Genomic DNA, 25,520 nt, shown 5'->3' on the forward strand with positions numbered 1-25,520 from the left:
TTTAGGCGCTTGCATTATTGGGCAACTTGGTTTTAGAAAAGACTACACAAATAATAAACAAATCAAGAATGCTGATCTCAACTCCAACTTCGTGTACGCTTCTCTATACCACTGGAAAAGAATGAGGTGCGCTTTACAGTGAAGACCTTTATGAAATCAACAATTGTGTGTTAGGCCTTCAAGTTATCAGTGCCGCAGTCGTTTAAATTCCAAACATGACTTTCCCGGTTCCTGTTTGAGTATGCGTTTTCTGATAAAAGTGTTTGAGGAGCGGCCTGCACTTTCACATGAACGCGCCCTACCCAAGTCGAGCTCCATGAACTCTCCTGCTGAATCCATGACAATGGCGATGGACGATGCATTGATTAACATTACTGGGGCTGGGGCAACAACACAGATCATGTAGAACAAGCCTCCATTTGACTGGTTTCCTTGTAGAGAGGATCATTTAGACATTCTCTGGTCATCGGGGTGCTTCTCTGAAACAAACCAACAACCATTACAAAATAACTCAAGATGGTCTTTGTACATCTGTCTTCCAACACCAGCTAGTGGTCTGCCCCTAGCCAATATGAACAAAAGAGCTCCTCCAACATCATTATCAATTTCCCACACCAATAACCTATATACACACACATATATATATATATACACACACGCATGCACATAGCTGTTTCCCAGATGACTACAGAAGCTTACGTCAGCAACAAATATCTCTGACGCTTACTGAATCCTTTTTACATTCAGTATGTTGCACAGGAAACACATCAGTTTTTATCTCCTAAACCAAGGAGAACCTGATTTTATTCATTAGAAAATCAATGAAACCCCAGCTAGCTATGGTGCAGACTTGTACTGATTTCTATGCCCACTGTCCCCTCCACAGTGTGCTCAGATCCAACCCAGCTGTAAAGGATGTACGCCCTGATGTAGTTATATCCGACATTTTTCTCTCCAAACCAACGTAGTTAGGTTCTTGAATTTCTTGGTACCCCCATCATACTTGATTTTTTTATCAAAGTCTAGATGGGGTTGAGTTCATGTATGCTTTTTATCTTATGTACTGATTAAGATGAACTCATAAATGAGATTTATGCATCATATCTTTTCCAAAGTATGGATGCTTGGCTGAAAACCAGCACATTTCTTGCAGCCAGCTGTGCTGAAAGCCTGTGGCTGAAGACGGTGATCTACCTAATAGCTTCATTACAAGCTGATAGATGGTTCATTTCTAACTTCTGATACAATGTCCTGGTTTGGTGCTTTCAAGCAATAATTGCAGCCACCTATTGTCATCATTTCTTTGCAGTAGGTGAAATAGACAGACCACAATACTAGCATCCCAAATTTGAGGTCAAAACAAGTTCAAAAAGTATCCAATTTAAAAAACATTTGTTTATTACCAACAACAGGGGAAAAGAAATTTGACAATGACCATAGTAGATAAGAAGTTCTAAAAATAAAGGTTGGATAAGTGAGCAAGAGTATGGTCCCCATGACAGCCACTGCTTAGCTGGCTCCTCACAGCTTCTCAGATGCTTCTTCTTGGCAGACGTGGGACACTCTCTCAGTGCTGTCTTGGGTAGCTATAAATAGCTTGCTCAGTGTATCTACTCTCCTCACACTAAAATCAAAGACACACTTCAATTTCATATAGTATCGCCGCTGCCACTGCCACTTGAAGTTTTCTGCTACTCTCTCTGCTTCCATACTTATTCCCCTCATTTCAAGCTTAACTCAACTGCGCTCTTGCTAAAACCTTTCCCCAAAATGTCTTCCTTCCATAGTGCTACAGCTCTGCTGCTGGTTCTGCTGCTTGGATGCTTCGTTGCTTCCATGGCAGATTTCTCATCCACTGTCGACATCACATGGGGAGACCACCGTGGCGCGATTAGCAGGAATGGTCAGCAGCTTAGCCTCTCTCTGGACAAGATATCAGGTTCAGGTTTCCAATCCAAGCAGGAATTTCTATTTGGCAAGTTTGACATGAAAATTAAACTGGTCCCAGGCAACTCAGCAGGCACGGTTACTGCATACTATGTAAGTTTCCGAAATTCTTTTCCTCTGTAGAAGGGATGCCTTTTAATACGGAAAACTTCTTACAGATAATGAAGTCCTATCAAATTGCTCATGCTTCGTTTATTTTTGTAACAGCTGTCTTCCCAAGGGCCCTTCCATGATGAGATAGACATGGAGTTCCTAGGTAACCTCAGTGGCCAGCCCTACACTCTGCACACAAACGTCTACACACAGGGGAAGGGAAACAGAGAGCAGCAATTCCACCTCTGGTTCGACCCAACTGCTGACTTCCACACCTACACCATTCTCTGGAATCCCCAGCAGATAATGTAAGTCGAAGACGCACCACAGATCTTTAATCCACTGATCCTCAAGCTTGTCCCTTCTCTTTACAAGAAGCAATCCTAAGCAAGTGGCTTTTTTAGGTTGCTCAAATGCACTTACAAGTTAGAACTGTCTGTTGGATTAAGGCTCCATTAATCTTAATAACAGTGACAGTAACAATAAACTAATAAAGAACACGTTTTTGAAATGATTTGCAGGTTTTATGTGGATGGAGGGCTCATCAGAGTGTTTAGGAATCATCAATCAGCAGGAATAGGCTACCCAAGCAAGCAAGCGATGAGGTTGTACTCCAGCCTGTGGGATGCAGAGGACTGGGCTACACAGGGCGGCCGCGTCAAGACCGACTGGACAAAGGCACCTTTCACCGCAACCTTCAGCAACATCGGCATCAGCGGATGCGCAAAAACAGGTTTGAGCTCCTCATGCGATGCTTCCTCTTCTGCTTGGATGAACCAAGCTGCGGTGACCTCGGACCTGCAGAAGATGAACTGGGTACAGAAGAACTACATGATCTATAACTACTGCAGAGATGTGCAGAGGTTCCCACAGGGTCTCCCACCCGAGTGCTCACTCTAAGCAGCCTGCCCACTTCATACAAAAGTAGTTCTTGAAATTCTTTCATCAAATCTTGCAATAAAAGGGTGTTTTATTGCCAGAACTTTTTGTTTCTTTCCTTTCGGTCTCGCAAACTCTGTTTCAGCTCCTGTGAACGGGCCAGTGGACATGAGCTAGTGTGATAGTGGATCCTTTCTACATCACTTGTACTTTTACAGTTTACACAAATATTTGTAATTATGTGTTTTCGTGAACAAGTTTGAATAGCACGAAGCTTGTGGTAGAAACTATGCGTCGCACTTAGCGTTGAGTGGCATCAAAACGCAGAACGTGAACGGATTGTATTCGGGCCTCAGTATATTCCTCGCAGAATGTCGCCAAACAAGATACTGCATCGTGGATTGAAGCGAACGTATAAGAAAAAGAAAAGGAAGTCACCGGATCCGTGTGGCTTATTAGATTGAACTTGAGGCCTTCCTGAGGTGATCAAAAGTTTCAATACTGGGGTTGTATCTAATGGTGGGAACTGATAAGCTCTGCCTGCCTACAACTTACTCAAAAGAGATAGATTGAGAAAAAGGGAGAGACTATAGGGGCAACCAACGTATCATGGTGGTTTAAGCAACAATTATTGTAATTCAAGTCTGCATATAATTATTGGCTGAAGGTCAATAGCCCTAGTGGTGGTTTACCTTGGATCTAGGTAAGGGAGCTGAACTATATATGACTCGTGCTGAGAGAGACTTCAAATGCACGCTTTTAAAAGTCTTTAAGATCCATGTTTTCCAAATATCCGCATAAAAGGCAGCCTTGGAGAAGGGTATGACTACAAGAGCAAAAGGAGCTGCAAAGAATAGTCATACTATATCTTTGACAAAAAAAGGAAAAAGAAAAAAAATGAAACTGCTTTTAAAAAAATTGAAATTGGCTAGGTTCAAGCCTCATTTAGGCCTGTTGGGCTGAGCAAGCCGAGTGCCAGGTGCAAAACTCGCCATGACCCAGTTCCCAACAAGCTCAAACTGTCTCGAGGGGCATAATATAACTGGTTAGACTGTTAGCTAGTGAGAACCCTGTCATGAAAGGTGCATAATGTAACTGGTTAGACTGGTAGCCGGTGAGAACCCTATCATCAGTTTGATTTCTGTGGCTTCTTATGCTCTTGAATCACTATTCTCACTCTAAATCCTGATGCAAATTTAGAAGGCCCCTGAGGAAGGGAGGATTCTGGGTTCCTCGTTCCCTATGGAAACAAAACTCAAGCCACAGCTTGCAAGGGTAGATCTTGGGAGCTCCAGCTGCTTCACTCGGCTGGCATGCAGCAGTGGGGCACGAACAGAGTGTGGACCATGTCTCGATAAGGCCGGAAAATGTATGTGGCCCTGCCATTTACTACGTTGCAAATTTTTCTCCAAGTGGACTCCCCTGGTGTCACCTTCATTCACAAACGGCGATGCCTGATTGAAATAACTTTTAACCTCATTCTTTTTAAAAATTTTATCTTATTTATATGACCAATCCACATTAAACATGTGAATCGGCTGAAGCAGTATGTGCGTTGCGTGTGTGCGCGTGTGTGTGTTTACTTGGAAACTTATACATACGTGTTCTACCCTCAAAAATCATGTTCTTAAATATTTTGGTTGTCTTTGAATATAGGTAATTTCATAAATGGATGCAACATAACGTTTAGAGTATCATAAACTTTTTATGGATGTCTAGGATTTTATGAGTCACAGTAAGTGGAAACTATTGATTGTAAAGCTCTTGTAAAGGACATCTGTGCATCGTAAGGGCATGATACTTGTGATAATCTTGGATATCCAAAACTTCATCCAATCAATTGGATTAATGCAAAACACCAAAGAATGTTGAAAAACTGCATGGCAACCTGGACATCATGAGACGCAGTGGGAGGCGAGGATCCAGGCACCCCTGTCCGTGTCCTTCTATACTCTTTTCCAATAAATCTTGAACTACAGCGGAGTTCCAGGTCGTACCCATGTCCATGTGACCTAGATCTGTTCCAATTAAAGTTAACAAAAAAACTCCAACAGGTAAGAACCATGAAACATACAGGAAAAAAGATGGTAAATGAATTCTCCCCAATTATGGGAATCCTAGACAAGTTGGGTTCCATTTTTCAAATCTCTAAGCGAATGGACAGACCCTTTTCCCACTCGCTGCCACATTCAGCCATCCCATAAACAGATTTTCAGGTCAGCTTATTTAATATCCAAGCGATACCCACAACCGTTTGTTCAGCTTGAATTGAAGGCAATTCCTTTCATTTCAAATATGGTCTCCACGAGCAGCTCCAATGGTGGACTTTTGTACAATCAAGGCATGAATTTCCTGCAAGTTGGTAAAGAGCATTCATTCATTCCCATCATATCTTTCTTCTTTATCAATGAATACTATCTATTCCAGGCAAAGAAAGCCACTTTTAAGGGTAATTACAGATGACAGCTCAAAGTGTTGAACACGGATTTAACATGGTTGTCCTCATAAATCCTCTTTGACAGATTCAAGTGTGCCAAACATCAACTCCTCGATTCAGAGACCATAAAATTGATCTTTTCAAACTCGAATAAATGACCATATCATAGTGCAGTAACTGTTCCGTCGGTCAAGCGTAGTAGCATGTTTTCTGCATTACCATCACCAACCTAAAGATGTCAGCAGATCAACAAACCAAAAACAGTAGATTACAGCTAAGGAGATATAATATTAATATCAATGATTGAATGTATGAAGTAGAAGTAGGACTAAGGGCGTCGGTGGTTGGCATTAGAAGACCAAGCTTTGTTGGGGAAAGAGATAATTAATGGGTATGAACTTGAGGTTCAGCTGCTGCAAGGTTGGCCCATCCCCATCTTTCTACCCATTAAAGTTTGATGACCTCATATTGAGACTACATGATCACTGTGGGGCCAAATATGTGCCTCCTCATTGGGCAGTGACATATTCAGATTTGACTTGCAAGTTGTAACTAAACAGCGTGCAAGCGATAAGGGTGATTACATCTGAGTGAGAAATCGTCTTTGGGAGGTCAGAAATTTTTGTGCACAGTTCTTTTTTAGCTGTCATATACATGTGTTTACCATGGCAAGTGTACCTCAAAATTATTGGAATCATGAGAAATGGGGAGTGAAAATAATTGGGTTCGATGGTGTTACCAGAAGAACTCCCCCCGCGAGGATCTTCTCCCCATGTTCCGCCCTGCTTGTGATACTTATTAGATCTTCGAGGTCCTGCTCTCCTTCTCGAGGAGAATAAAAGTATAGAACTCTGAATGTGATCACAATATTTCTTTATAAATTATATTCTAAGCACCAAAAGACTCTGTTCTATGCTTCTTCAGCGAAAAGTAGCTACTGTTTTGTACAAGACGCGTTCTTCCCCTGTTGAAATGTGTGACGTTATGCGTGTGCATCCAATGGGAGAAGGTAAACTTTCTTTAATAGACTCTGCACCTAGCACACAAACAAATCAGCCTACCAATGAATAATTTAATCAAGAGAACTTGTTTTCCTTCATAGAAAAACAAGATATCAATTATTTGATTGACCAAATTATTGAATAAGAAGTCGGAGGAGGGCACAGAGCCACGACCAATCTGTTTCCTCGATTTTTCCTTTCTGCCTTTTTCTGTCAGAAATGAGGAACAGATGGGTTTTCTGTTCCTCTCTCTTCAAAGGCAGAAAAGACTTGTGAGTTATGAACAAGCAATTGCTTGGTTTAACCTATAAATGGAGGAAGATTCCCGTGGGCTTCTGCAAACTCGTTTTTTCATAAACCATTTGCACACATAGTGAAAACTTGGACCTCTGACTTCCAATCTTGGGAGCCATTCTCGTCTTTCCTTTGAAATCCAGACACAGTTATCCAAAATTAAAATTGCTTTGGATGACACTTTCAAAAAACTTGGGTGTAGTGACATCTGATTCTGAAAATTATGAAAATAAATTTTTGCCAAAACTGGTTTTGACAAAACCCAGCTTTGATGTCATCCAAACGGTCTTCAAATGAGATTTCAGAGGCAAAACCAGGTTTTGAAATGCCCCTCATAATCATAGATTGGGATGGTGTTCGTCGTATACTATAAAAAAATAAAAAGAATGTCTCCAAACTTGATTTAAATTAAAAAAGTATAATCTCGTCCTACACACTTAAAAAATTTTGTCCCTTCATGTCTTCTACTATCATCGACTACCCTTTCGTGTTTCCCATATTTGTCTCATTATGTTTATATGTGCAACCATTGGACTTATAAAATAACCTGATATCATACATTTTTGTGGGTAATATTGCGGTTATGAACAGCAGGAGACTTTGGGGTACAATTGGATAGCTGGAAGGTGAGGTCAGAGTCAGACTATATTGTTCTTCTGGTCCATACTTTAAAAGGCCCCCACTGTTTCCCATGATTTAAAAAATAAAAACAAAAAAGCAGTTCATGTTTAGTTCACCTACTTGCCTAGGTATTACCACGGGTTGTTGCCTGATAAAAAAAGTTACTGAAAAGTAATAAAATGTTTTACCTTTCCAAATTCACTCTGAACTTTCGAAAGTTCATTGTTCATCTCTAGGGAAAATTCACTTTTAACCATGATTAGTACTTGCGTTAGTCATTACAGAGCCATTTTTGTCTCATTAAAAAAAAAGTACTCGCATAATAAAAATATACCTAATTCCGTTCCATTTTATATATGCTATCCCACTAAAAAGAAATAGTTTTAATGATAAATCAACTTAACCTAAAGAACTATAGCTTAGAACTCTTTAGTAAATTCAAGACAGGATCAATGAAAGATGGATTTTACATTTCCTCATTAGAAAGAACTATATATATAATGCAGCAAGTCATATCTGCATGAGGCGGGCTCATACCCTTGCAGCCTTCGATTTTGAATGTCAAAGAAATGTTCATATAATTCCAATGTAGACGTCCAATTTAACAAAGCACAAATATTCAAACCAAAATGCCGATGAAAGATGAGGACAAATTAAGTCACAGAAAATGCAAAAGTAAGCCAATAATTGTATGCACATTTTCTTTTCTGGTTTCTATGATAAAGGCGAGTGAGTGGGTCCTATTACAGCCCATGCCCAGCTGCCTTTCCCACGTCTGTAGACTTGCTTTTAGGTTTCTTCTTAGATCTTAGTGCAATTGGTGGCTATAAATACACTGGCTTCGGTGAGGTGTTGAACTACTCCTCTCTCGCACACAATTTCTTCTTCTACACCAACTTCACTCCTGCAAATACATAAACGCTGTTGATCTTATAATACTTCTAGCAATTAATCAGAAGCTTCAGCCTGAGTTGAGTCTACTTCTTTCACCCCAGCATGTATTCCCCTGCAATTCTGTTTCTGCTCTCGAGCGCGTTCATCAGCGCATCCATGGCAAACTTCGGGACCGACGTCGATGTCACCTGGGGAGGTCAGAGGGCCGTGGTCACCAACAACGGCCAGCAGCTTAGCCTCTCCCTCGATCGGTCATCCGGCGCCGGTTTCCAATCCAAGCAGGAGTTTCTCTTTGGGAAGTTCGACATGAAAATCAAGCTCGTTCATGGCAACTCAGCTGGCACTGTCACTGCCTACTACGTAAGTATACCTTGCAGTGCTAATGGTGTTTGATCGACATGAGAGAAGGATGGAAATGTCAATGCATGGCAATGAATTTTATGTTGGAAAAACTCATAGTGATCAGTCTACATAGTTGACACATGATATACATGTAATATGTGAACATCCTTTCTGAATATATGCGAGTAGGCAAACGCTGATGGCTTTTTCCTTCTTCTAATCTTGGAGCAGCTGTCTTCCCAAGGAGCTCTGCACGACGAGATAGACATGGAGTTCCTGGGCAACCTTAGTGGCCAGCCCTACACTCTGCACACCAACGTCTACACACAAGGGAAGGGAAACAAAGAGCAGCAATTTCACCTCTGGTTCGACCCAACTGCTGATTTCCACACCTACACCATCCTCTGGAATCCCCAACAGATAATGTAAGTCATGCATGAATACATATCTTAACATGCTCAATTAAATGTCACGTTTTCAACTCTTTTGCATACCAATTCATGCATGCATGTCTAACACTCCATTTTCAAAAAGATTTAGTTTCTTAATAAAGTTTGTGATAGATCTTCAAAAACTTAAGAAAGTTACTAAGTAATTGGTTGTCCTATTTCTGAGTCTTTTTGAATCAAAATCAAAGCCGTCTGAGATCCATCAAACAAAAAGCTCAAGCCTGGTGTGAAAGTTGGTTAGGTCATTATAATATGTGGAGGATATTTGTTACTCGGGGGTACATACTCATATACATACACACATACATGCATAGAGATATTTTGTTGCATGGTGATTCACATATTGTATGATGAAATGAAGGTGGTACGTGGACGGGACTCCCATTAGAGTGTACAGGAATCATGAATCATCAGGAGTAGCTTATCCAAGCAAGCAGGCAATGAGGATGTATTCAAGCCTGTGGGATGCAGAGGACTGGGCCACCCAGGGAGGCCGCGTCAAGACCGACTGGACCCAGGCTCCTTTCACAGCTAGCTTCAGCAATGTTGACATCAATGGCTGTGTGTGGTCCGGCTCCGGTTCATCGTGCGGACCGTCTTCGTCTTCATGGATGAACCAGGTTCTAGTGGCCTCGGACCAACAAAAGCTGGCCTGGGTGCAAAAGAACTACATGACCTACAACTACTGCAGTGATGCACAGAGGTTTCCACAAGGCCTCCCACCAGAGTGTTCCTTGGCTTGACCATACGTAGATTTTGTTGGCCCGGCCGGACTTCTATTCATTAGTTGCCACATTAATCTTGTTCAAGAACTATATAAGAAATAATGAGTGTCAGGTATGAAGATTATTAGATTAATTAAAGCCTTGGTTCTTCGAACATATTGTATGTTATGTACATGATTAATCAAAGGAAGCTGAATGGCATGATTAATCTGTTTTGCGTTTATGCCACATTCTATTGCGATAATAATTAATGTTCGCCGGAAAAGAATTTCAACTACCAGCCTTATAAAACTTTTGGGATTCATTTTTTCAAAGTTTTAATTTGTTTGAAAATCGAAATAAAGGCCTTTCTAGAATAAGAAATTGAAGTTTATTTATGGTTCAAGAAGATTTTCGTTTTTCTTTTTTTTTTTGTGTTCATTTAAAGGAATACATTTTTAACATGGGGAACGACTTGGTTTGAACGGTTCAATTCACATCAAGTTTGAGCTCGACCCTAAATTTAATATAAAATAATATATAATTATAATTAATTATAATAATATATAATTATATATTTAAATGATAAAATAATATTAAATATGAGTTACCGAATTTAATCAGGCTTATTTAAAGCGTCGGGCACTCAGTCGGCTACTTTGTCCGATGCCAAGCTTTTCAAACTCGCTTAGATGAGTGTCTTTCCTAACTCGAACTCCGCTCATTCATTCAACAAGGCTAGCACGAGCTAGCATATTGTCCACCTTCTGGTGCCTCTTCGCGCGCTACCGCGGCATATTCAAGCAGCCGACCGGCTGAGAACGCCGAACTTGCGGTTTTCCGGTGACGGCTCTGCGTTGACGTTTTCATCGCGTGGCAAACTTAGGGTTTGGTTTCTCATTTCGCTTATAAGCAATCTGCTCCTTGAATTCTTTCTTGCAATTCTTTGCCTTTTCGTTCTTTCTTCCAGATACGACTTTGGTTTGCTCGATCGTTTCTGTTTAACGACCGATTCTCTAACCAAAGTGCAAAAATGTCGATATGGTATCCAGAAAGGCGTTAACGTCATCGAATTACAAAAAGAAGCGAAGTCTGGTCGCTTCGCCTCCGCGAACGGGTATAGAGATTAAAGCTTCTAACTTACGATTGTCTCGCCTCGAACGCAGTTGTGCATTGGAGACACAGCGTGAGTTGTTAATCCCCTGTCCTAGTACTAAACCTTTCCAAGACCAAGGAAGACTCGGGCAACAGAATGACATGGTTTAGACTTGATTTAAAGTCTTCAACTTGACGCCATATTCCCCTCCTAGCACTTGCTCAACATGTTGGAGTTGGGATAATTATACTAGGCAATGCAATCGTTTGACTGAATTGGTCTTTCTTTTTATGTACTTTTTGATTGGAAGGTAACATGGATGAATTTCAGTTAAGTTGTTGAAAAGTAGTTTCTGGCGCCTAATGCTGAAGGTTAAGAACGAGGCTCGAATGATTGTTATCGTGGTGAAACACGAAGTAGTTATCGTGAAGTCTTCGTTTTTTCGAACTGTGAGAGTGCCTGGACCACCAAGCGTTACCAGGAAAATACTACGGAGAAAGCTCAGGCAATGAAGTGGCAAGGTTGGGTTTTAATCTAGGGTATTCAACTTCACACCCTTACGTTCTCCTCTTACGTTCTGTTCACCAGCTTCATGGAAGACTTCGTAGTGGGAATTTGGACCAATGACTACTAAGAAATTCAGATATTATACATTCATGCAGCCCTGTGCAAAGAAGTAACATCTGGAGACACTTTTGATGTTCAATCTCCCATTGAGAATGTAAATCTCCTTAGGTAGCTTGATTGTTTCCAATATCATATAGCATCCAATGGCATTTCAAATTGTTGCACATTGGAACTCCTGATGCAATTTACTGATCTGATTCAGCTAGTGTTTCCAAATTTTGAATTCAAGCTGGTCTATCTGTTTTGTTCTGCAAAATGTTGTTTTCATTCTGTTCAACCCCTTACGAAACATAGGATTCACTTGATCCTGTGTAAACAAGAAAAGTAACATCTGGAGGCCTCTTTGACAATCAATCTTCCCATCGAAAACAAAATTCTTCTTAGGTAGTTTGCATTGTGATGTAGCATCCACAACATTCCACATTGCTGCAAACTGACTCCTAATGCAATCTACTGATCAGATTCATCCAAATGTTTCCAAAAATTTGAAGAATGGTTACAAGCTCTTCTATTTGTTTTCACTTTTCAACCCTTATGGAACTTTCACGCATGTCAGATATTACAGTTGAAGAGTTAGTTCTTGCAAATCAAACTTATAAACTGTGCATGCACATTGAAAATTTTGAAAAAGTGTGACAGGAAAAAAAAAACAAAAACAAAAATTTCAGTCACCATATACAGACCAGAAAATGCCATCCGCAACATAACTCAAGGCACTTCATCCTTGATTCACAGTTAATTTTAAACAGTTTTACATTTAAAATTTTTATTCATCCTATGTTCCCAAGAATAACCAATCTGAAGAAAAAGAAACAAAGCTTGTGACAAGAAACTTGCAAAGAAATGGCGTTGGATGATTCTTTCAAGTCTTTGACTATGGTGCAATATGCATCAGATCAGTAGTCATTTTGCTGCCTCAACATGCATTGTTGTTGTTGTTTCTAATTTTTATCAACAGTGTTCATACAACCATCTGTTTGATATGTTCATGATGGAAAACTATAAAGATTTACCATGGGTAATGAGATCTGGTCAAAAATGTCATCTGCAAAATAATATATATAATTTTCGATATGATTAGCTTTGGTAGTTTTCGTCGTTCATATGGATCTGTTCGTGGAATTGATTACAGTTGTAAAATGTGTTTTTTCTTTTTACATTTTTTGCTTGTAGAATGCTGTCAGAACAATGACCTTATGATGTCATTCTGGTATTTGTTACCGTGTTAAAAGGGCATATTCTGCTTCACTTAATTTTATGTTGCTAAATTAATGGTTTCAAATTTGTCAAGTTTAGGTTGTAGGTTTTCTTGACTTGTTTATTTTATGATTTGAGCAACCATGCGTTCTCATGTGAGCAATGGCCTTCTTGTTTGTTGATCTATCAGTTTGATTAAGCCCCTTTACTGCATACTTGTGTGTCTATGTGCTAAGGACAATGTAGCTGTCTTTATATGTTCACTAGGCATCATTTAAACATTTTTTGTGTTCTTAGTTATTTTTGCATCTTTGGCCTACTTGCAGTCATAGTGGGGTGCACCCTCCAGTAATGGCCTTTCATCTTGCGTCTATGAACTAAAGGTTTTAGGAGGGAAAAGAGATAGATGGTCAATTTTCCAGGAGACATATTACTTGAATGAATCTCTAGTTTATGGATTTACATTATCCAAAGTATTCTTGAATTTCTTCTCAAACCCTGAGCTTGGATTGAATTGGTATTATTGGAACCTTAAACATGCAGCACGATGAAGCATGATATTGCTGCTTTTGACTATTTGAAAAGGTTAGATTTCCTTTGTCTAATTCATATGTTGTTTACCTGGGTTTTAATCCCATTCCCAGCCTCGAACGTGGTTTGATTCATTAGGATGCGTCTACTCTTTTTGTCCAGCATTTCATGGCATGGTCATATTTTCTTCACAGAAGCACTCTCATCAAAATGGCAATCATTTGTTCCTTCATTATGGGGAACGAAAGAGTTCCTCCATTGATGCCTTGCAGTGAAATAATGACATCATTATTGAAGATATTTCAATCTAGGTACTTTTGAATGCCAGCTTATCTTTACTGTTGCTGCTACTTTGGTGTGCTGGATGAAATCTTCCCATGTTACATGTTTCACAGTTTGCAGGAAATATCCTGTTCCAAAAAATGATTTACCTTTTACAGCAGGAGTAAAGGACTCTCCTGGCAATCTACATATCATATATTCGACTGGTACAATCTAACCACACTGCCACTCTATTTCAAAAGCAACCTTGTCACATGAGCCATACTCGTCATACCACCTATAGTTTTCCTCCCACAAGTAAGGTACAATGAGATTGGCTATCTTGAAGATATTCTTGCTATATATGACAAAATTTGTGCCATAAGCTACTGTTGCAGTATGCCTAAGCCCCAGCTTTCCAGATGCTTATTTCTCTCCTGAGTCGTATGTGATCTATGTAAGCAGCAATCCTCAACAGTTTCTCCTAAATATTTTACTTTGTCCAGATATTATAGCCCTAAGCCCTCAGTTCCCTTATTTTGTCCAGCAGCATATTTTGAAATCTCAAAGAGTACCTGAAGTTTGGATTATGTTCTTCTTGATTTATTGCCTAGAGTTATGTATCTTCTGAAATTGAATGTTAGGAAAATTATACTGGAATTCAATGATTTCACATACTGCATTGTTGTGGAAACAGCATATTCCACATTATTTCCCTATACATCACAGTTGAAAAAGCCTCTTATAGTACCTCAAGATTAGATCATTTTTTTTCGTACTTATTTGTGGAGCTCTAAATGTTAGGAATGAGGCCTTCTATCTATCTCACTCACGACACTAAGAAAAAAAACAGAGGACGAGGAGGAAGTAGAAGACACAAGGATTTTTACATAATTAGGAAACAGAGTTCTCCTATGTCCACAGCCGCACAGGGTTTTTCACTATCCCAGAAGGATTGAAGAATACAAGGAAAAAATACCGCCCCCTCTTAAACATGGGGATTAGAGGAAACCCGTAAAAGGAAAAATTACATGAATGCCGTTACAAAAAAAATTCTCAGAAATTAGGGAAGCCTATTAAGTATAGATTAGGCTCCAGACTCCAACACTACATTATGACCACTATGAGGATTGTGAATGTAGAAAGCAGAGGATACATTTTTGAGGGTTTAGAAGACTATATTTTACAAGTAATACAACCATATTTGGGACATATGTGAAGATTATGTTATCTGGAAAGGTCTTCTCATTTTTCTTCTGCAATTGAGTTTTCTGCGTCCTTGACCTGCTTCATAAAAGCAATCAGGATAATCACACTGAAGATGTATTCTAGATCCAGATTTACATTATGTTCTAAACTTCAGTGCTGAGGATGTGAGAAATAGGTTTTCGCTTTTTGTGACTTTATAGGTGCTTTAACCTTTATAGTTGGCTCAAGCTCCTCTTTCCTTCTGTTCTTGTCTTCTCTTTGATGTGGAAAGTTCGTTTTAATTTTCCTTCAGTGCGCTTCATATGTGTGGTATGGTGACACAGAGGACACATATAAAGGTGATTCTGCAGAAACACTAATCTACTCATTTCTTCATTTTGTATGTTATATACAATTGGTAAAACATTATTGAATAGATAGCGAAACTAGGAAGGATCTACTCATCTCTTTTCTGTTGACAGATGGGGATCAGCACTTCCGCTCCAGACCTGGTGTGTCTCCTGATAGGAAGACCTAGTAAGAAGACAAATGACCAATTCTCTCTTTGTCTCTCTCTCTCTCTCTCTCTCAAATTCCTTGGTTACTGAAAAGTCTGATATTCTTGGTCAAAACAACATCCTCTGGATCCACTTCCAAACGGCAAATTGGGCAAGTAAAGTGCAACGCTAGCCATTTCCTGATGCATTCTCTGTGGAAAATGTGACCACAATCAGGTAGAAGCCTTAACAATTCCATGTCCCTTAATGAACTCAAGCACACTGCACACTCTGTGCTGCCTTCACCAAACACAGGAACAAACTCAACTATCCTTGCTGTTTTGGACTTTACATTCGCTTTGGAAGACTGGGGCATTGACTGATCTGCAAACATCTGCATGGTGCTGCCGTTGCAAAGCCTCGTGTAGAGGCAAACGAGAAAACCAAATGAAAGTATAATTGCTAGGATACCAATTCCAAGTGCTATGACTGGACGAATTGGTATAAAATCTGACTGCTGCACTGCAGATAATAGGCTTTGGTCACTGGAGTTGCTGCTGTGCTCCGAGCTACTCAGCACTGGGGCTGAGATTGGTGAAGGATAGAGCATCATGTGCTTAGAGTTCACGAGGTCCATGACGGTAAGGTTCTTTTTCACCTTGAGCTGTGGCACTAGTTGGTATATGACATTGAATCTACATTTTCTCCCGTACATTTTTTTTGTTTTTCACTATGATGAGCGTCCTTGAAAAGTTTGGGGATGTATCACCTTTTTCAGTCCACCTTGCGCTTTCTTCTTTGGCTGCTTTATTCTGCTGAGCAGATTGATCGTGACCTTGAAAGGGTCAAAGATTTTTATCTTGCTATTTAGACTGAACTTGTCAGCCCAACGTGCGATATTTTCTTCACGTTGATGACTATTTGAGACACAATTGCTTTGGCAAGTGTACGGCGTGTCCCTTGATCTTTTTCCCTTTGAAGCACTTTTTACTTTCTTTTGTGGAGCTAACTTTGCGTGGCTGCTTCCTATTCGTGCTTGATTTGTGGTAGTCCTGTGGCGTAACTTGTCTGATAATCAAACTAAACCTTCCCAGATTGATGCTAATGAAATACCAGCTCTAGAATTTTTTTGGTGTTTAAGCCCTGGTGTTTGGGAAAGCTTATTATTTGTCCACAATTTTTGAAATTTTTCTCTTATTGTAAGTCGTTAATCTAGCCAAAAATCCTCACTTTTATCGGGCATCTCTTCATCGAGAAAATATGGGACCATACATTTTTGGAAGAACTTCCTGTTTGTGCTTTTTCCAATGCATCAACATAGAGCAGATATAGCAACCTGCCAAATTACATTCTTACAAGGATCTGACATCTTGGCAGCAGTTTGTTTCATCAGAACACGTTATGCAAGTTGTGGCGCCTACCAAAATAATGCATCATTATTGCCAGCTCAAGACAGTGGCCACCGTAATCAAAATGTGTGCTGGAGATATAGTATCATTATAAGAATATGATTAGGCAGACGATATGCTCTGCTCGAATGGGTCTCAGAAAAGGATGTTGCAGTGCAGAATGCACTCGAAGTTTCAGTCTGAAGAAATGACGGAGTGAAAATGGTGGCTTTGCATGAATATAATTAGGTTGGTGGATGGTGATGAGCTCATCCACTCGCGAACGGCCTTATGCAGAGCATTTACTTAGTGGCGGATAAGGTTAAGTGAAAGTGGAAAATTTTCGTTCAGGATCCATCTGTTCGGTGGTTTTCATCATTTAATTCGTGCTGCAAGTGGAGCAGATTGCCCTGTCCTTGGCTGAGCCCACCTCACTCCCTATCGAACATGGAGGGCCTAACCAGGTAACACTCCACTTTTTTTGAAGTTGAAGCTGAACCTCTCGAATGATCAAGACCGTGTCTTTTTCTGGGCAGAGCTTGAAGTTCCAGCTCTAAGTTCCTATGAAAGTGCTTTTGCATTTTTCTGATCTCAAATCTGGGAGCTTCAAATAGAGCCCGAATCTGTAAGCCGAGTTGCAATAAAGTTCGAATAAGTGTGTTTGTTTGATTTTGACATAATTGGATTCAGTTTCAGAAAATCATGTTGAGAGTTGGCATCCGAACATGAAGCTGTATACGCTAGATCCAGATTTGTAGGATTTGGCAAATGCGTAGTACAGCCTTACCCATAACAACTGTCCACGTCCACACTGTGAAAAGTCATCATCGACTCTTAAGAACTCTCTAGAAAGCTCAAGTCTAAGCATATCGACTTAGAGAGCCGGAGTCTCTTGTTTTGCTAAACCGTGTGCTATATAAAAAATAGAAAATATTTTACCAAGTTGTAGAATGTTGTGGAAGTCTCCACCACTGACATTTTCACTCCTATAAATAGCGCATGGGTTCTCAGTGTACAATTTCTTATGTGTGGTGTCAAGTGAAGCGTGGGTGCGTCAAGTGGAAGGAGTTGTTCCCTTTGGGTCATGCGTGAACTGCTGGTGGCCATGCTTACTACGTGAGCTTTGTTTTTTATCCTTGGTGCTCCTCTTTGTTATGTTGTAAAGCATTTTGTTTTATAGATATTAAGTTGTTAGTTGTTGAAGTGCTTGTGTTTTTATGGGTTCAATTTGTGAGCTTATTTCAGTCCAGTTATTAAATTTTGATTAAAGTGACGTCCTGTTAGTTTGTTAACAAAAATTATTGGGGATACCGAGACTGTCTTGGATTCTCTCCATATTCATTATTCGGATTTGGATCTTGAGGAATTAAATTCAAGTATATCCTCCCAATTTTCTACACACACGGCCTTAGTGGAGCAGACACACTGTCCACCTCATTTTAATACAATGGTAGTACAACTTTCTGGTGTCAGCGACCCCATCTGGAGGTTACAGCAAGGAAGAACGCGTCAGTTTAGGAGCCAGTTTTGGCCTCCAAAATGGCTTCATGCTCTTGGATTACCTGATTTGGGTTGTTTCCTAACAGTCACTTAAAGGGTAGGGCTGAAATCTGTGTACATGCGATTTTTTGAAGACCTCCATCAGTCATCTTTTCCTTGGAAGGTCTTCATCTAAGTAAGCCTACCGCTGTCATTTATTTCAGCATAACTTGCTCTATAACTTGAGTTTAAGTCGTTAAGTTCAGAAGTGGCGTTGATAGTTGACAGAATATAATGGTATGCATCGCGAAGTTCAAAGATTTGAGGACCTTTTACTTCTTTATGAGCGCGGACAAAAGTTTGGTCCCTAGGTACAATTATTCTTCAGACAAATGAGGAGGCTTATATACCGGCAGTGGACAGAATCAATGTAGATGTTATTTACCAGAAAAAGAAATAAAGTGGGAGTTGAGATCCATAAATGATGAACTGACCTACATATCCAATTTTCAACACTTAATCTTCAAGCAACCTATTACACAGAACGTTGGCCGCAGAATGCAAGTAGCTTCTCTTTCAAGGATACCACAAACATGCCTTTCTCTGCTCATCAATCAGATACATATCAATGAGAGCCAAACATATGGTATGGTCCCTCGTAATAAATTAAAGAGTGAAGGCTTCACCAGTCTTGAATAATCACCATCCAGGCTATCAAACAGCGCCCCTTTATGAGAAGGACTGGGTATCCATAAGCAATGTATATGCCAACCTTTCAAGTTAAAAGATTTTGAGATCATATATTTGTTTGCGATCCAGTTAAAGAATAAGGGCTGGAATTCAAACAATGTTTAGCTATGAAGGGGGCCTTCAAGTTGTTCAAAGATATCGAAAAGTCATCACCTTGGGTATAACATGAATTTGCTGTGTCAGCTTATGGCTTCTAACAAATGGGTTATCCTTCATCGTTGGGTCTGAAGTCTGTAAAATCTTCTAAATCCACTGTTCCATGGTTTGATTGTAGGAAAGTGATCCACAGAACAATTGCTCCTTATAAAGGACGGCCATGGTAAGATACTGGACTGGGAATTCTCAGGTACTCCCAGATCAATATGTAGTTTTATGTTTGCAGTATTTTTTCTGCAAACTGCAAACACACGTAGATTACGTTATGTATTCGTTGCACGCACCTGTATTAGTTGTGCTTCTTGTGGAAAACTAGCATTGAGGATCTGTGGTAAGACCGGTGATAGTAATACAGCCTAATCAATTTTTCAAGCCTGGTGCTCGAGAAAATTGGAGTGGACGAAATGTCAGATCATCCACTAGAAACGTTCACTGAACAGGAGGAAGTGAGTTGTACATGTTAGAAGAGAATGAATTAGTGAAAGAGCGGCTTGAATGTCTTAAGTATTAGGAACAAGGCCTTCTCTCACCCTCTCTCTCTTAAGAAGAAACCGAAGAAGAGAAGAAAGGAAAAAACACACAGAATTTACGTAGTTCACTGTCTAGGGCTCCACAGAGTTGCACAGAGTTTTTCACTGTCACATAAGAATCAAAGAATACAAGTAACTGCCCTCTTCTTAAACATGGGGATTAGGTAAACCTGCAAAACACAAAATTACATGAATGTTCATAAAAAAAAGCCCGCGGAAATTAGTGAAGGCTATTAAATAGAGATAATGTTCCAATGTTCCACACTCCAACATTAAGCTCTTGAGTGACCTACTGTGTGTATTTTGCTGTTTCAATGAGACCCTTTTTGATCTCAGATAGAATGCAGCCAACAGTGGTTAGCTGTCTTTTGGCGCTATCTGCATTCGGAGCTCCAGGTTTAGTAGTTTGTCTAGGTTTTCTGGTTCCCAATTTGCAGGACTGCTCTTTCTTAGTGGCAACTCCTTGTGATCACTTTTTTGGCTCATGAATGACATCTATGAGTAATGATCATATGTTTTTCTTTTACGCTGATTGGTTTTTCATTGACAGTTTACATCTCGATCTGAAGGTTTGTACCACGTACAAATCCTGACACCCAAAACAACTACTTCATGACTTAATCCAAACACACCAAGACGGTTATTTACTTTACTGTTTGTTTGCTATGTATCATGCTTTAGTTCGAATTAATTGTAAAAAATGCTTGTTTTCTAATCATCAAGATTAATGCATTATGTGATCTGTTGATTCTTTTGGCTTACTTGACAAGCACAAGTGTGAAAATGGAAACATCTACAAATTGAGTGTAAGATCACATTTATAAGGTTACATTAAGTAAAAAAAACATGCATCACCATATAAAAAGTTGGAGTGATATTAAAGTGCCTGAGGTGTGTATGTGCTTGTTTGTATAGGATCATTTTGGATTGCAAAATTTGCGAAGAAAGCTTATGATTACACGTACCATCCTGTTTAAACGATTCAGATCTCAAATCTCAGGAGCAGGACCTAGGATCTTAGGTACATGCACTTTGAGTCTGAAAAGAACGAATAATTGCATAGTTTCAGTTGAGGTCCTTATGGCACCACAAATATGTGGATTGCATAGACTGGGGCTTTGGTATGGGCCATGCACTAAATCCAAATCCAAACTCTAGATTTTGGGGACCATGTTTCTTCGTCCAAGTTGAGATGGAATCGTTCAGGCAGTTATTCAACATCCCAGTTAAAGATCCTTCTCGAAATTCGTTCATCTACATCAGAGGGACCTGAATTGATTGGATGCTTTTTGGTAGATCGACTAAGTTTATAAGAATGCGCTTCAAGGAAGAAAAAGTTTAAGTATCTCGAAATGTTGAGGAAACATAAAGACATGCTTGTGAATACTTTGTTTACCTGTACATGCATGCAACCCAGTGAACAAGAGAAAGCTGAAAAAAATATCATGGGTTGCAAGTTCAAAAGGGTTTTGCTACATAAAGATAGAGCTGACGGATGTAAAAGAGAGCTTCTTTCTCCATGAAGAGTGATTGAAGAAGAAATTATTTCCTCATTTATCAGAATATATGATCTATCTGTGAAAAGTCGGGCCACACAAGCTAATTAATTTGAATCTGAGAATATTGGTCGTGGTTACTTTGTGCTGCTGATAAAAACGAAGTGATACATTGAAAATGCGTAAACGACACAGGAAAGAACAAAAATTTATTTATGTCAGAACTTTACCAAGCTGAAAGAGCGTGAGGTTGATTGTTCATCTTCTCTGATGCAAGGAACCTGTACACACAAGAAGGAAGAAGACATATGAAGGACTGTTTTTTCTTTTGTTTCTTTGACGACAGGTTGAGGCCATAAGGCCGGCCCTGCCGAAGTTATCTCAAGCGAGATAAGATGCACCAGAGCTATCGAACTTTCGTTCAACTTAAATGCGATCAGTTGAGTTTCAGATGGCCTCTATGATTACTTACTCTTCCCTTTTCTGGTTTGGGCCCCAGGGAAACTGCAATGTAGGTGAAAGACTTTGGTTGGTGGCCCTAAAGATACCAACACTAGTACCCCACTTTTAGACCCTATCCTTGCTTAGGCATATGCAAAGGAGTTGACAACCACAGGAATTGAACCTGCAACTAGACTTACCAGCCGTCCAACCACCTATTGAGCTCATTAATACATAACTATCTCCTTTAAATTAGCCTGAAAAATCAGGCTGGCTAAGCCATGAAGATGATTTACGATCAATTCTATCTTTCGAAATTGGAGAGAGAGGTATCTTATCCATCCCATGGTGGGGAACCAGCTCTATTAACCAAATCGGCGTTGTGTGCGCACACGGGTATAAGTTGTATGCTTCCTTCGATCCCTTCAATCAAGGAAATAGCTATGAAATTATAGAATTGCGAAGTGGTTAAAAAGTTGAAAGCAATCTAAGTAGCATGTTGAGCCAAATGATGTTGCATATTGAATATTGGACCCGGCATTCGGCCTAGTCAGTTTTGTAGAAACCAAGTGTGGCCGACTCTCCGTGCAGGGTCTACGACGGACGATCAGAGATAAAACGCAAGTCTAAAGACACGCCTGAACCGATGGACCTCACTGATGCATTAATTGATTAAACTCCCCACAACATTGAAGTATTGAACCATTATTTTTTTAAATTAAAAGCTAGGTCGGTTCCACAGCGACCTAGGTTTTGGAACTGTATGTAGGTATAATAATCATAATGCTCCTCGTTAGTTAAATAAATAAATAAATATATATGTGTGTGTGTGTGTCTTTATGAGGATAAAAAATATAGTGAAAAAGAAACAAGAAGTCCAAAATTGACATCTCTTTTTAGTTTCTAAAATACATCAATTCTCTTTTTAACAAAATTGACTGGTTTTTTTTTCAAGGTGTTTGACAAGGGAAATAGTAATATAACATCTCGTGAATCTTACTGATAAAATAGTAAAATAGTTCAGATTTATGAAACACTAATACAAACTCAATTCCATCCAAACAAACGCCCTTATCTATACCATTAATAAGGTAGGTCCACAAACCAGTCAGATTGCATCGACACTTTATGAGACAACCCAGCTTATCATTAAACCGAATGGAAAACAATATCTCTGCTTTTACACGAATCCAGCTTCTCGGGATGCGAAGCATTCAGAGAAGATTGGAAAAAAAAAAGAAGACTAAAAATAAAGAAAGGAAGAAAATGACTACTGTACATTTTGAAGGAACATGTTAACTAAAGCCTAGAAACGTTCCGACTCGGCCGAGTCGGCACGGGAAATCCACCGTGTGAATAAAGATTTCCGGGACACTGCTGGTTTGGTTGGACCCATGGCCGGCGCTTTTCCTTGCTTGTCACGGGATTGCTTTACGAAAATTTTGATCCTTTGAAGCGAGATAGAGAGTACCTTCTCCGACATGTTTGCGAAACAGACCCTGAACCAACCCGGTTCGGAGCAATGAAACGACGAGCCGGGCGAGATGTTGATCCCAACATGGTGCAGCATCTTCATCCACAGCTGCATCTCCCCTTCAAAAGTGGGACTCTCTAAGAGGCTACTCAGGTCGACCCAGCAGAACAACCCAGCATTGCTCTTCAAGCATCCGATCCCGCACCGCTTTAGTCCCGAGACGAATTGCTTCTGCCGCAGTCTCAGTCTTGTCCTGTTCTCTGCGATATAATTCGCGGTGAACTTCTTGTCCGAGAGCATCTTGGAGAGAAGATACTGTGTCTGAGATGAGACCAATCCAAAACTCGACATCTTCGTGGCAGCAGCCAAGACATGATCATTGCAGGTGTAGATTACACCGACGCGAAAACCAGGAAGACCAAGGTCCTTTGACAGGCTATAAACAATGTGAATGCAATCCTTGGACACATTACATTCTGCTAACAGAGCTTCCTCTGTAACGCTGATGAAGCTTGGAGACGAGAACACAGTGCCCGAGTATATCTCATCACAGATCAGATGTATCCCTTTTGCACCAACAAATGTTAGAAGCACCTTGAGGGAGCTGGAGCTCATTGTTGTTCCCAATGGATTGGAAGGATTGGTCACTAATACACCCTTCACTTTCATCTTGCGGTTCACTGCGTCATCGTATGCCTCTCGCAGTGATGCTTCAGTTAGCTGGAACCCGTTGGAGCTATGGCAATGTATGGGAATGATTTCGGCTCCGGTACGCCATTTGAGATCTCTGTCGAATCTGGTAGATATGACCAACATAAAGATTAATTGATAAAGTGTGAAATATGAGTATTTCAGAAGAAGATGGGCATGGTGTTTTATAATGAGGATCAATGCATCCTACAGGGAAAAGGAATTAGGGCCTACATCCGTGGGAAAATGTATTAGTTGAATTTGTTATCGTCTCTTTCTTTTTCATTTATCGTCTCGTTTCATGGTGTTTTAAATTATAAAGCCAGATTCTTTCTTCTTTTTCTGGTATCTGTTCCTTAATTTCCGTGGATCTTGGGACGGGCTTTTACATAACTCTGTTCTGTAAAAGGAAAAAACCATCTTTTTGTACTTTAATCCCTTAATAAGTAGGAATTCTCATGCAGGCATAAAGTAGGAGTGTCTCTGAAGTCTGTAAAATCCTTGTGCTTTTTCCTTTCTTGCGGTTGTCATTCAATTAACTTATTCGATTATATATGCATCTAAAAGAGGTAATCAGACTGGTCTTTTTCTTTTTTGCAGCAGATTATTCCGATAAACAACATCAGCATACCCAAACATGGAACCGGTAAATGAAGAATGGCATTAATACAAATTTTATATCATGCAAAACCAAAAAAAAAAAGAAAGAAAAAGGAAAACAGCACAGCTTCCACTTGTAAAGTCACATTAACTTGAGTTTTCCAAACAAGTCTGCTTCAAATCAAAGAGCGTGAAAGTAAAGAATTTTCGATTTGCAATCATCAACCTTCAAGATTCATGTGGAACTGTAATCCAGCCGACGGTCTATCTCTACATGAAAAGGGTTTTCTTTTGTTGTATTCGATCACTGAAATCACGCATACATATCTGACTTTGTAATCTACAGCAAATATGGGGGCCGTAAACAATTATCTTATGGAGGAAAGAAATATATGGACATGTTCTTCACATACAAAACAATGGCAATGGCGAATGAACTCATATACCATGAACCAAAACGCAAGAACATATTTATTGAGGCTGAACCATACCCAGGGTAGTATGGCGTAGGAACAAGAAAAGCTTCTCCTGGTTCAGCCAGACAAAACATTAGGGTCTCATTTGCCGAAGTAGCTCCTGCTGTAAGAACCAGCCTCTCAGCGTCAATCTTTACCCTGTTGCCTCTAATCTCACCCATAAATTCAGCTAAAGCCTGTTCAGAAAAGGAGACAAAAGTGAGTCTATCTTATCACATTAGAAGACAGGACAGCCCAAGAAAATAAATTTAGTTCTTTGCTTCTAATGTGACATATGTGGATTAAATGGCACATGAAATAATGAACACAAACGTGACAAGCTTGGGATAAAGTACTAGGAAGGGTGCCCTCCACGCCATTCAAAACTCCACCACATCACCATAAGAGAGAGAAAGAGAGAGAGGTCTTACTTTCTTAAATGAAGGCAGACCATGATAGTCTTGGAAGAGTGCCATGTGTTTGAACAAGGATGAGCCATTATTCATGAAGGTGGCAGCTTTAGGGTTCTTAGACAGCCACGTCTCGAGGAGATCAAACGAGAGCTGGAAAACAGTATGAGGCGATCAGATAATTTTGAAATAATGATGGCATGCAGAAGAGTGAAGGAAAAAGAGGAAGAAGAGAAGCATCATCTTGAGTTTGGAGTGGTGAATTTAAGCCACATCTACCTGATTCTCTGCAAGACCCATTTGTATAATTCCTGTTGGGTTGTTCGTTTCATCATATGGGTTTCTCTCATACTCCTTCCATCCCAAGAAGTAGGAAGAGTCCTCCCCATGGGAGTTGCATGTGATCTTCCTAGAGAGCATTCCTTGGGCAGCCATGGACGCAACTGATGATGACCAGAAGGACTTCTCGGAAGGAAGGCAAAACTCTCTCTCTCTCTCTCTCTCTCTCTCTCTCTCTCTCTCTCTCTCTCTCTCTCTCTCTCTCTCTCTCTCTCTCTCTCTCTCTCTCTCTCTATGATTTCTCAGAACGCAGA

The 25,520-nt window shown here is 40.0% G+C and overlaps 3 protein-coding genes and 2 long non-coding RNA genes across 7 annotated transcripts; 4 read left to right on the top strand and 1 right to left on the bottom strand.

The window, feature by feature from the left end:
- The first annotated feature begins 1,601 nt into the window (after positions 1-1,601).
- Positions 1,602-3,188, top strand: LOC116260806 (putative xyloglucan endotransglucosylase/hydrolase protein 13). The gene is made up of 3 exons (XM_031639308.2): positions 1,602-2,040; positions 2,155-2,348; positions 2,562-3,188. The coding sequence occupies exons 1-3, from the start codon at positions 1,771-1,773 to the stop codon at positions 2,938-2,940; spliced, it is 843 nt and encodes a 280-aa protein (XP_031495168.1). The 5' UTR covers positions 1,602-1,770; the 3' UTR covers positions 2,941-3,188.
- Positions 3,189-8,137: 4,949 nt separating this feature from the next.
- Positions 8,138-9,890, top strand: LOC116261172 (probable xyloglucan endotransglucosylase/hydrolase protein 23). The gene is made up of 3 exons (XM_031639802.2): positions 8,138-8,526; positions 8,740-8,933; positions 9,319-9,890. Exons 1-3 carry the CDS (start codon positions 8,269-8,271, stop codon positions 9,698-9,700), a joined length of 834 nt encoding a protein of 277 aa, XP_031495662.1. The 5' UTR covers positions 8,138-8,268; the 3' UTR covers positions 9,701-9,890.
- Positions 9,891-10,341: 451 nt separating this feature from the next.
- Positions 10,342-15,562, top strand: LOC116260318 (uncharacterized). Of its 3 annotated transcripts, none has more exons than XR_007574247.1 (4): positions 10,342-13,423; positions 13,508-14,920; positions 15,044-15,295; positions 15,425-15,562. It is a non-coding gene; the product is annotated as an uncharacterized LOC116260318 (long non-coding RNA). The 3 variants fall into 3 exon arrangements; XR_004174081.2 differs by having other exon boundaries at positions 10,342-13,166; positions 13,275-14,920; XR_007574246.1 differs by having other exon boundaries at positions 10,342-14,920.
- Positions 15,557-21,314, top strand: LOC116260319 (uncharacterized). The gene is made up of 3 exons (XR_004174082.2): positions 15,557-15,699; positions 16,439-17,562; positions 20,277-21,314. It is a non-coding gene; the product is annotated as an uncharacterized LOC116260319 (long non-coding RNA).
- A 1,025-nt stretch (positions 21,315-22,339) lies between these two features.
- On the bottom strand, positions 22,340-25,520 carry LOC116260317 (1-aminocyclopropane-1-carboxylate synthase CMA101-like). The gene is made up of 4 exons (XM_031638565.2): positions 25,207-25,520; positions 24,949-25,080; positions 24,554-24,714; positions 22,340-23,568 (listed from the first exon to the last, which is right to left on the bottom strand). The coding sequence occupies exons 1-4, from the start codon at positions 25,360-25,362 to the stop codon at positions 22,605-22,607; spliced, it is 1,413 nt and encodes a 470-aa protein (XP_031494425.1). The 5' UTR covers positions 25,363-25,520; the 3' UTR covers positions 22,340-22,604.

Source organism: Nymphaea colorata, chromosome 9 (genome assembly GCF_008831285.2).
Source record: "Nymphaea colorata isolate Beijing-Zhang1983 chromosome 9, ASM883128v2, whole genome shotgun sequence".
Lineage (NCBI taxonomy): Eukaryota > Viridiplantae > Streptophyta > Magnoliopsida > Nymphaeales > Nymphaeaceae > Nymphaea > Nymphaea colorata.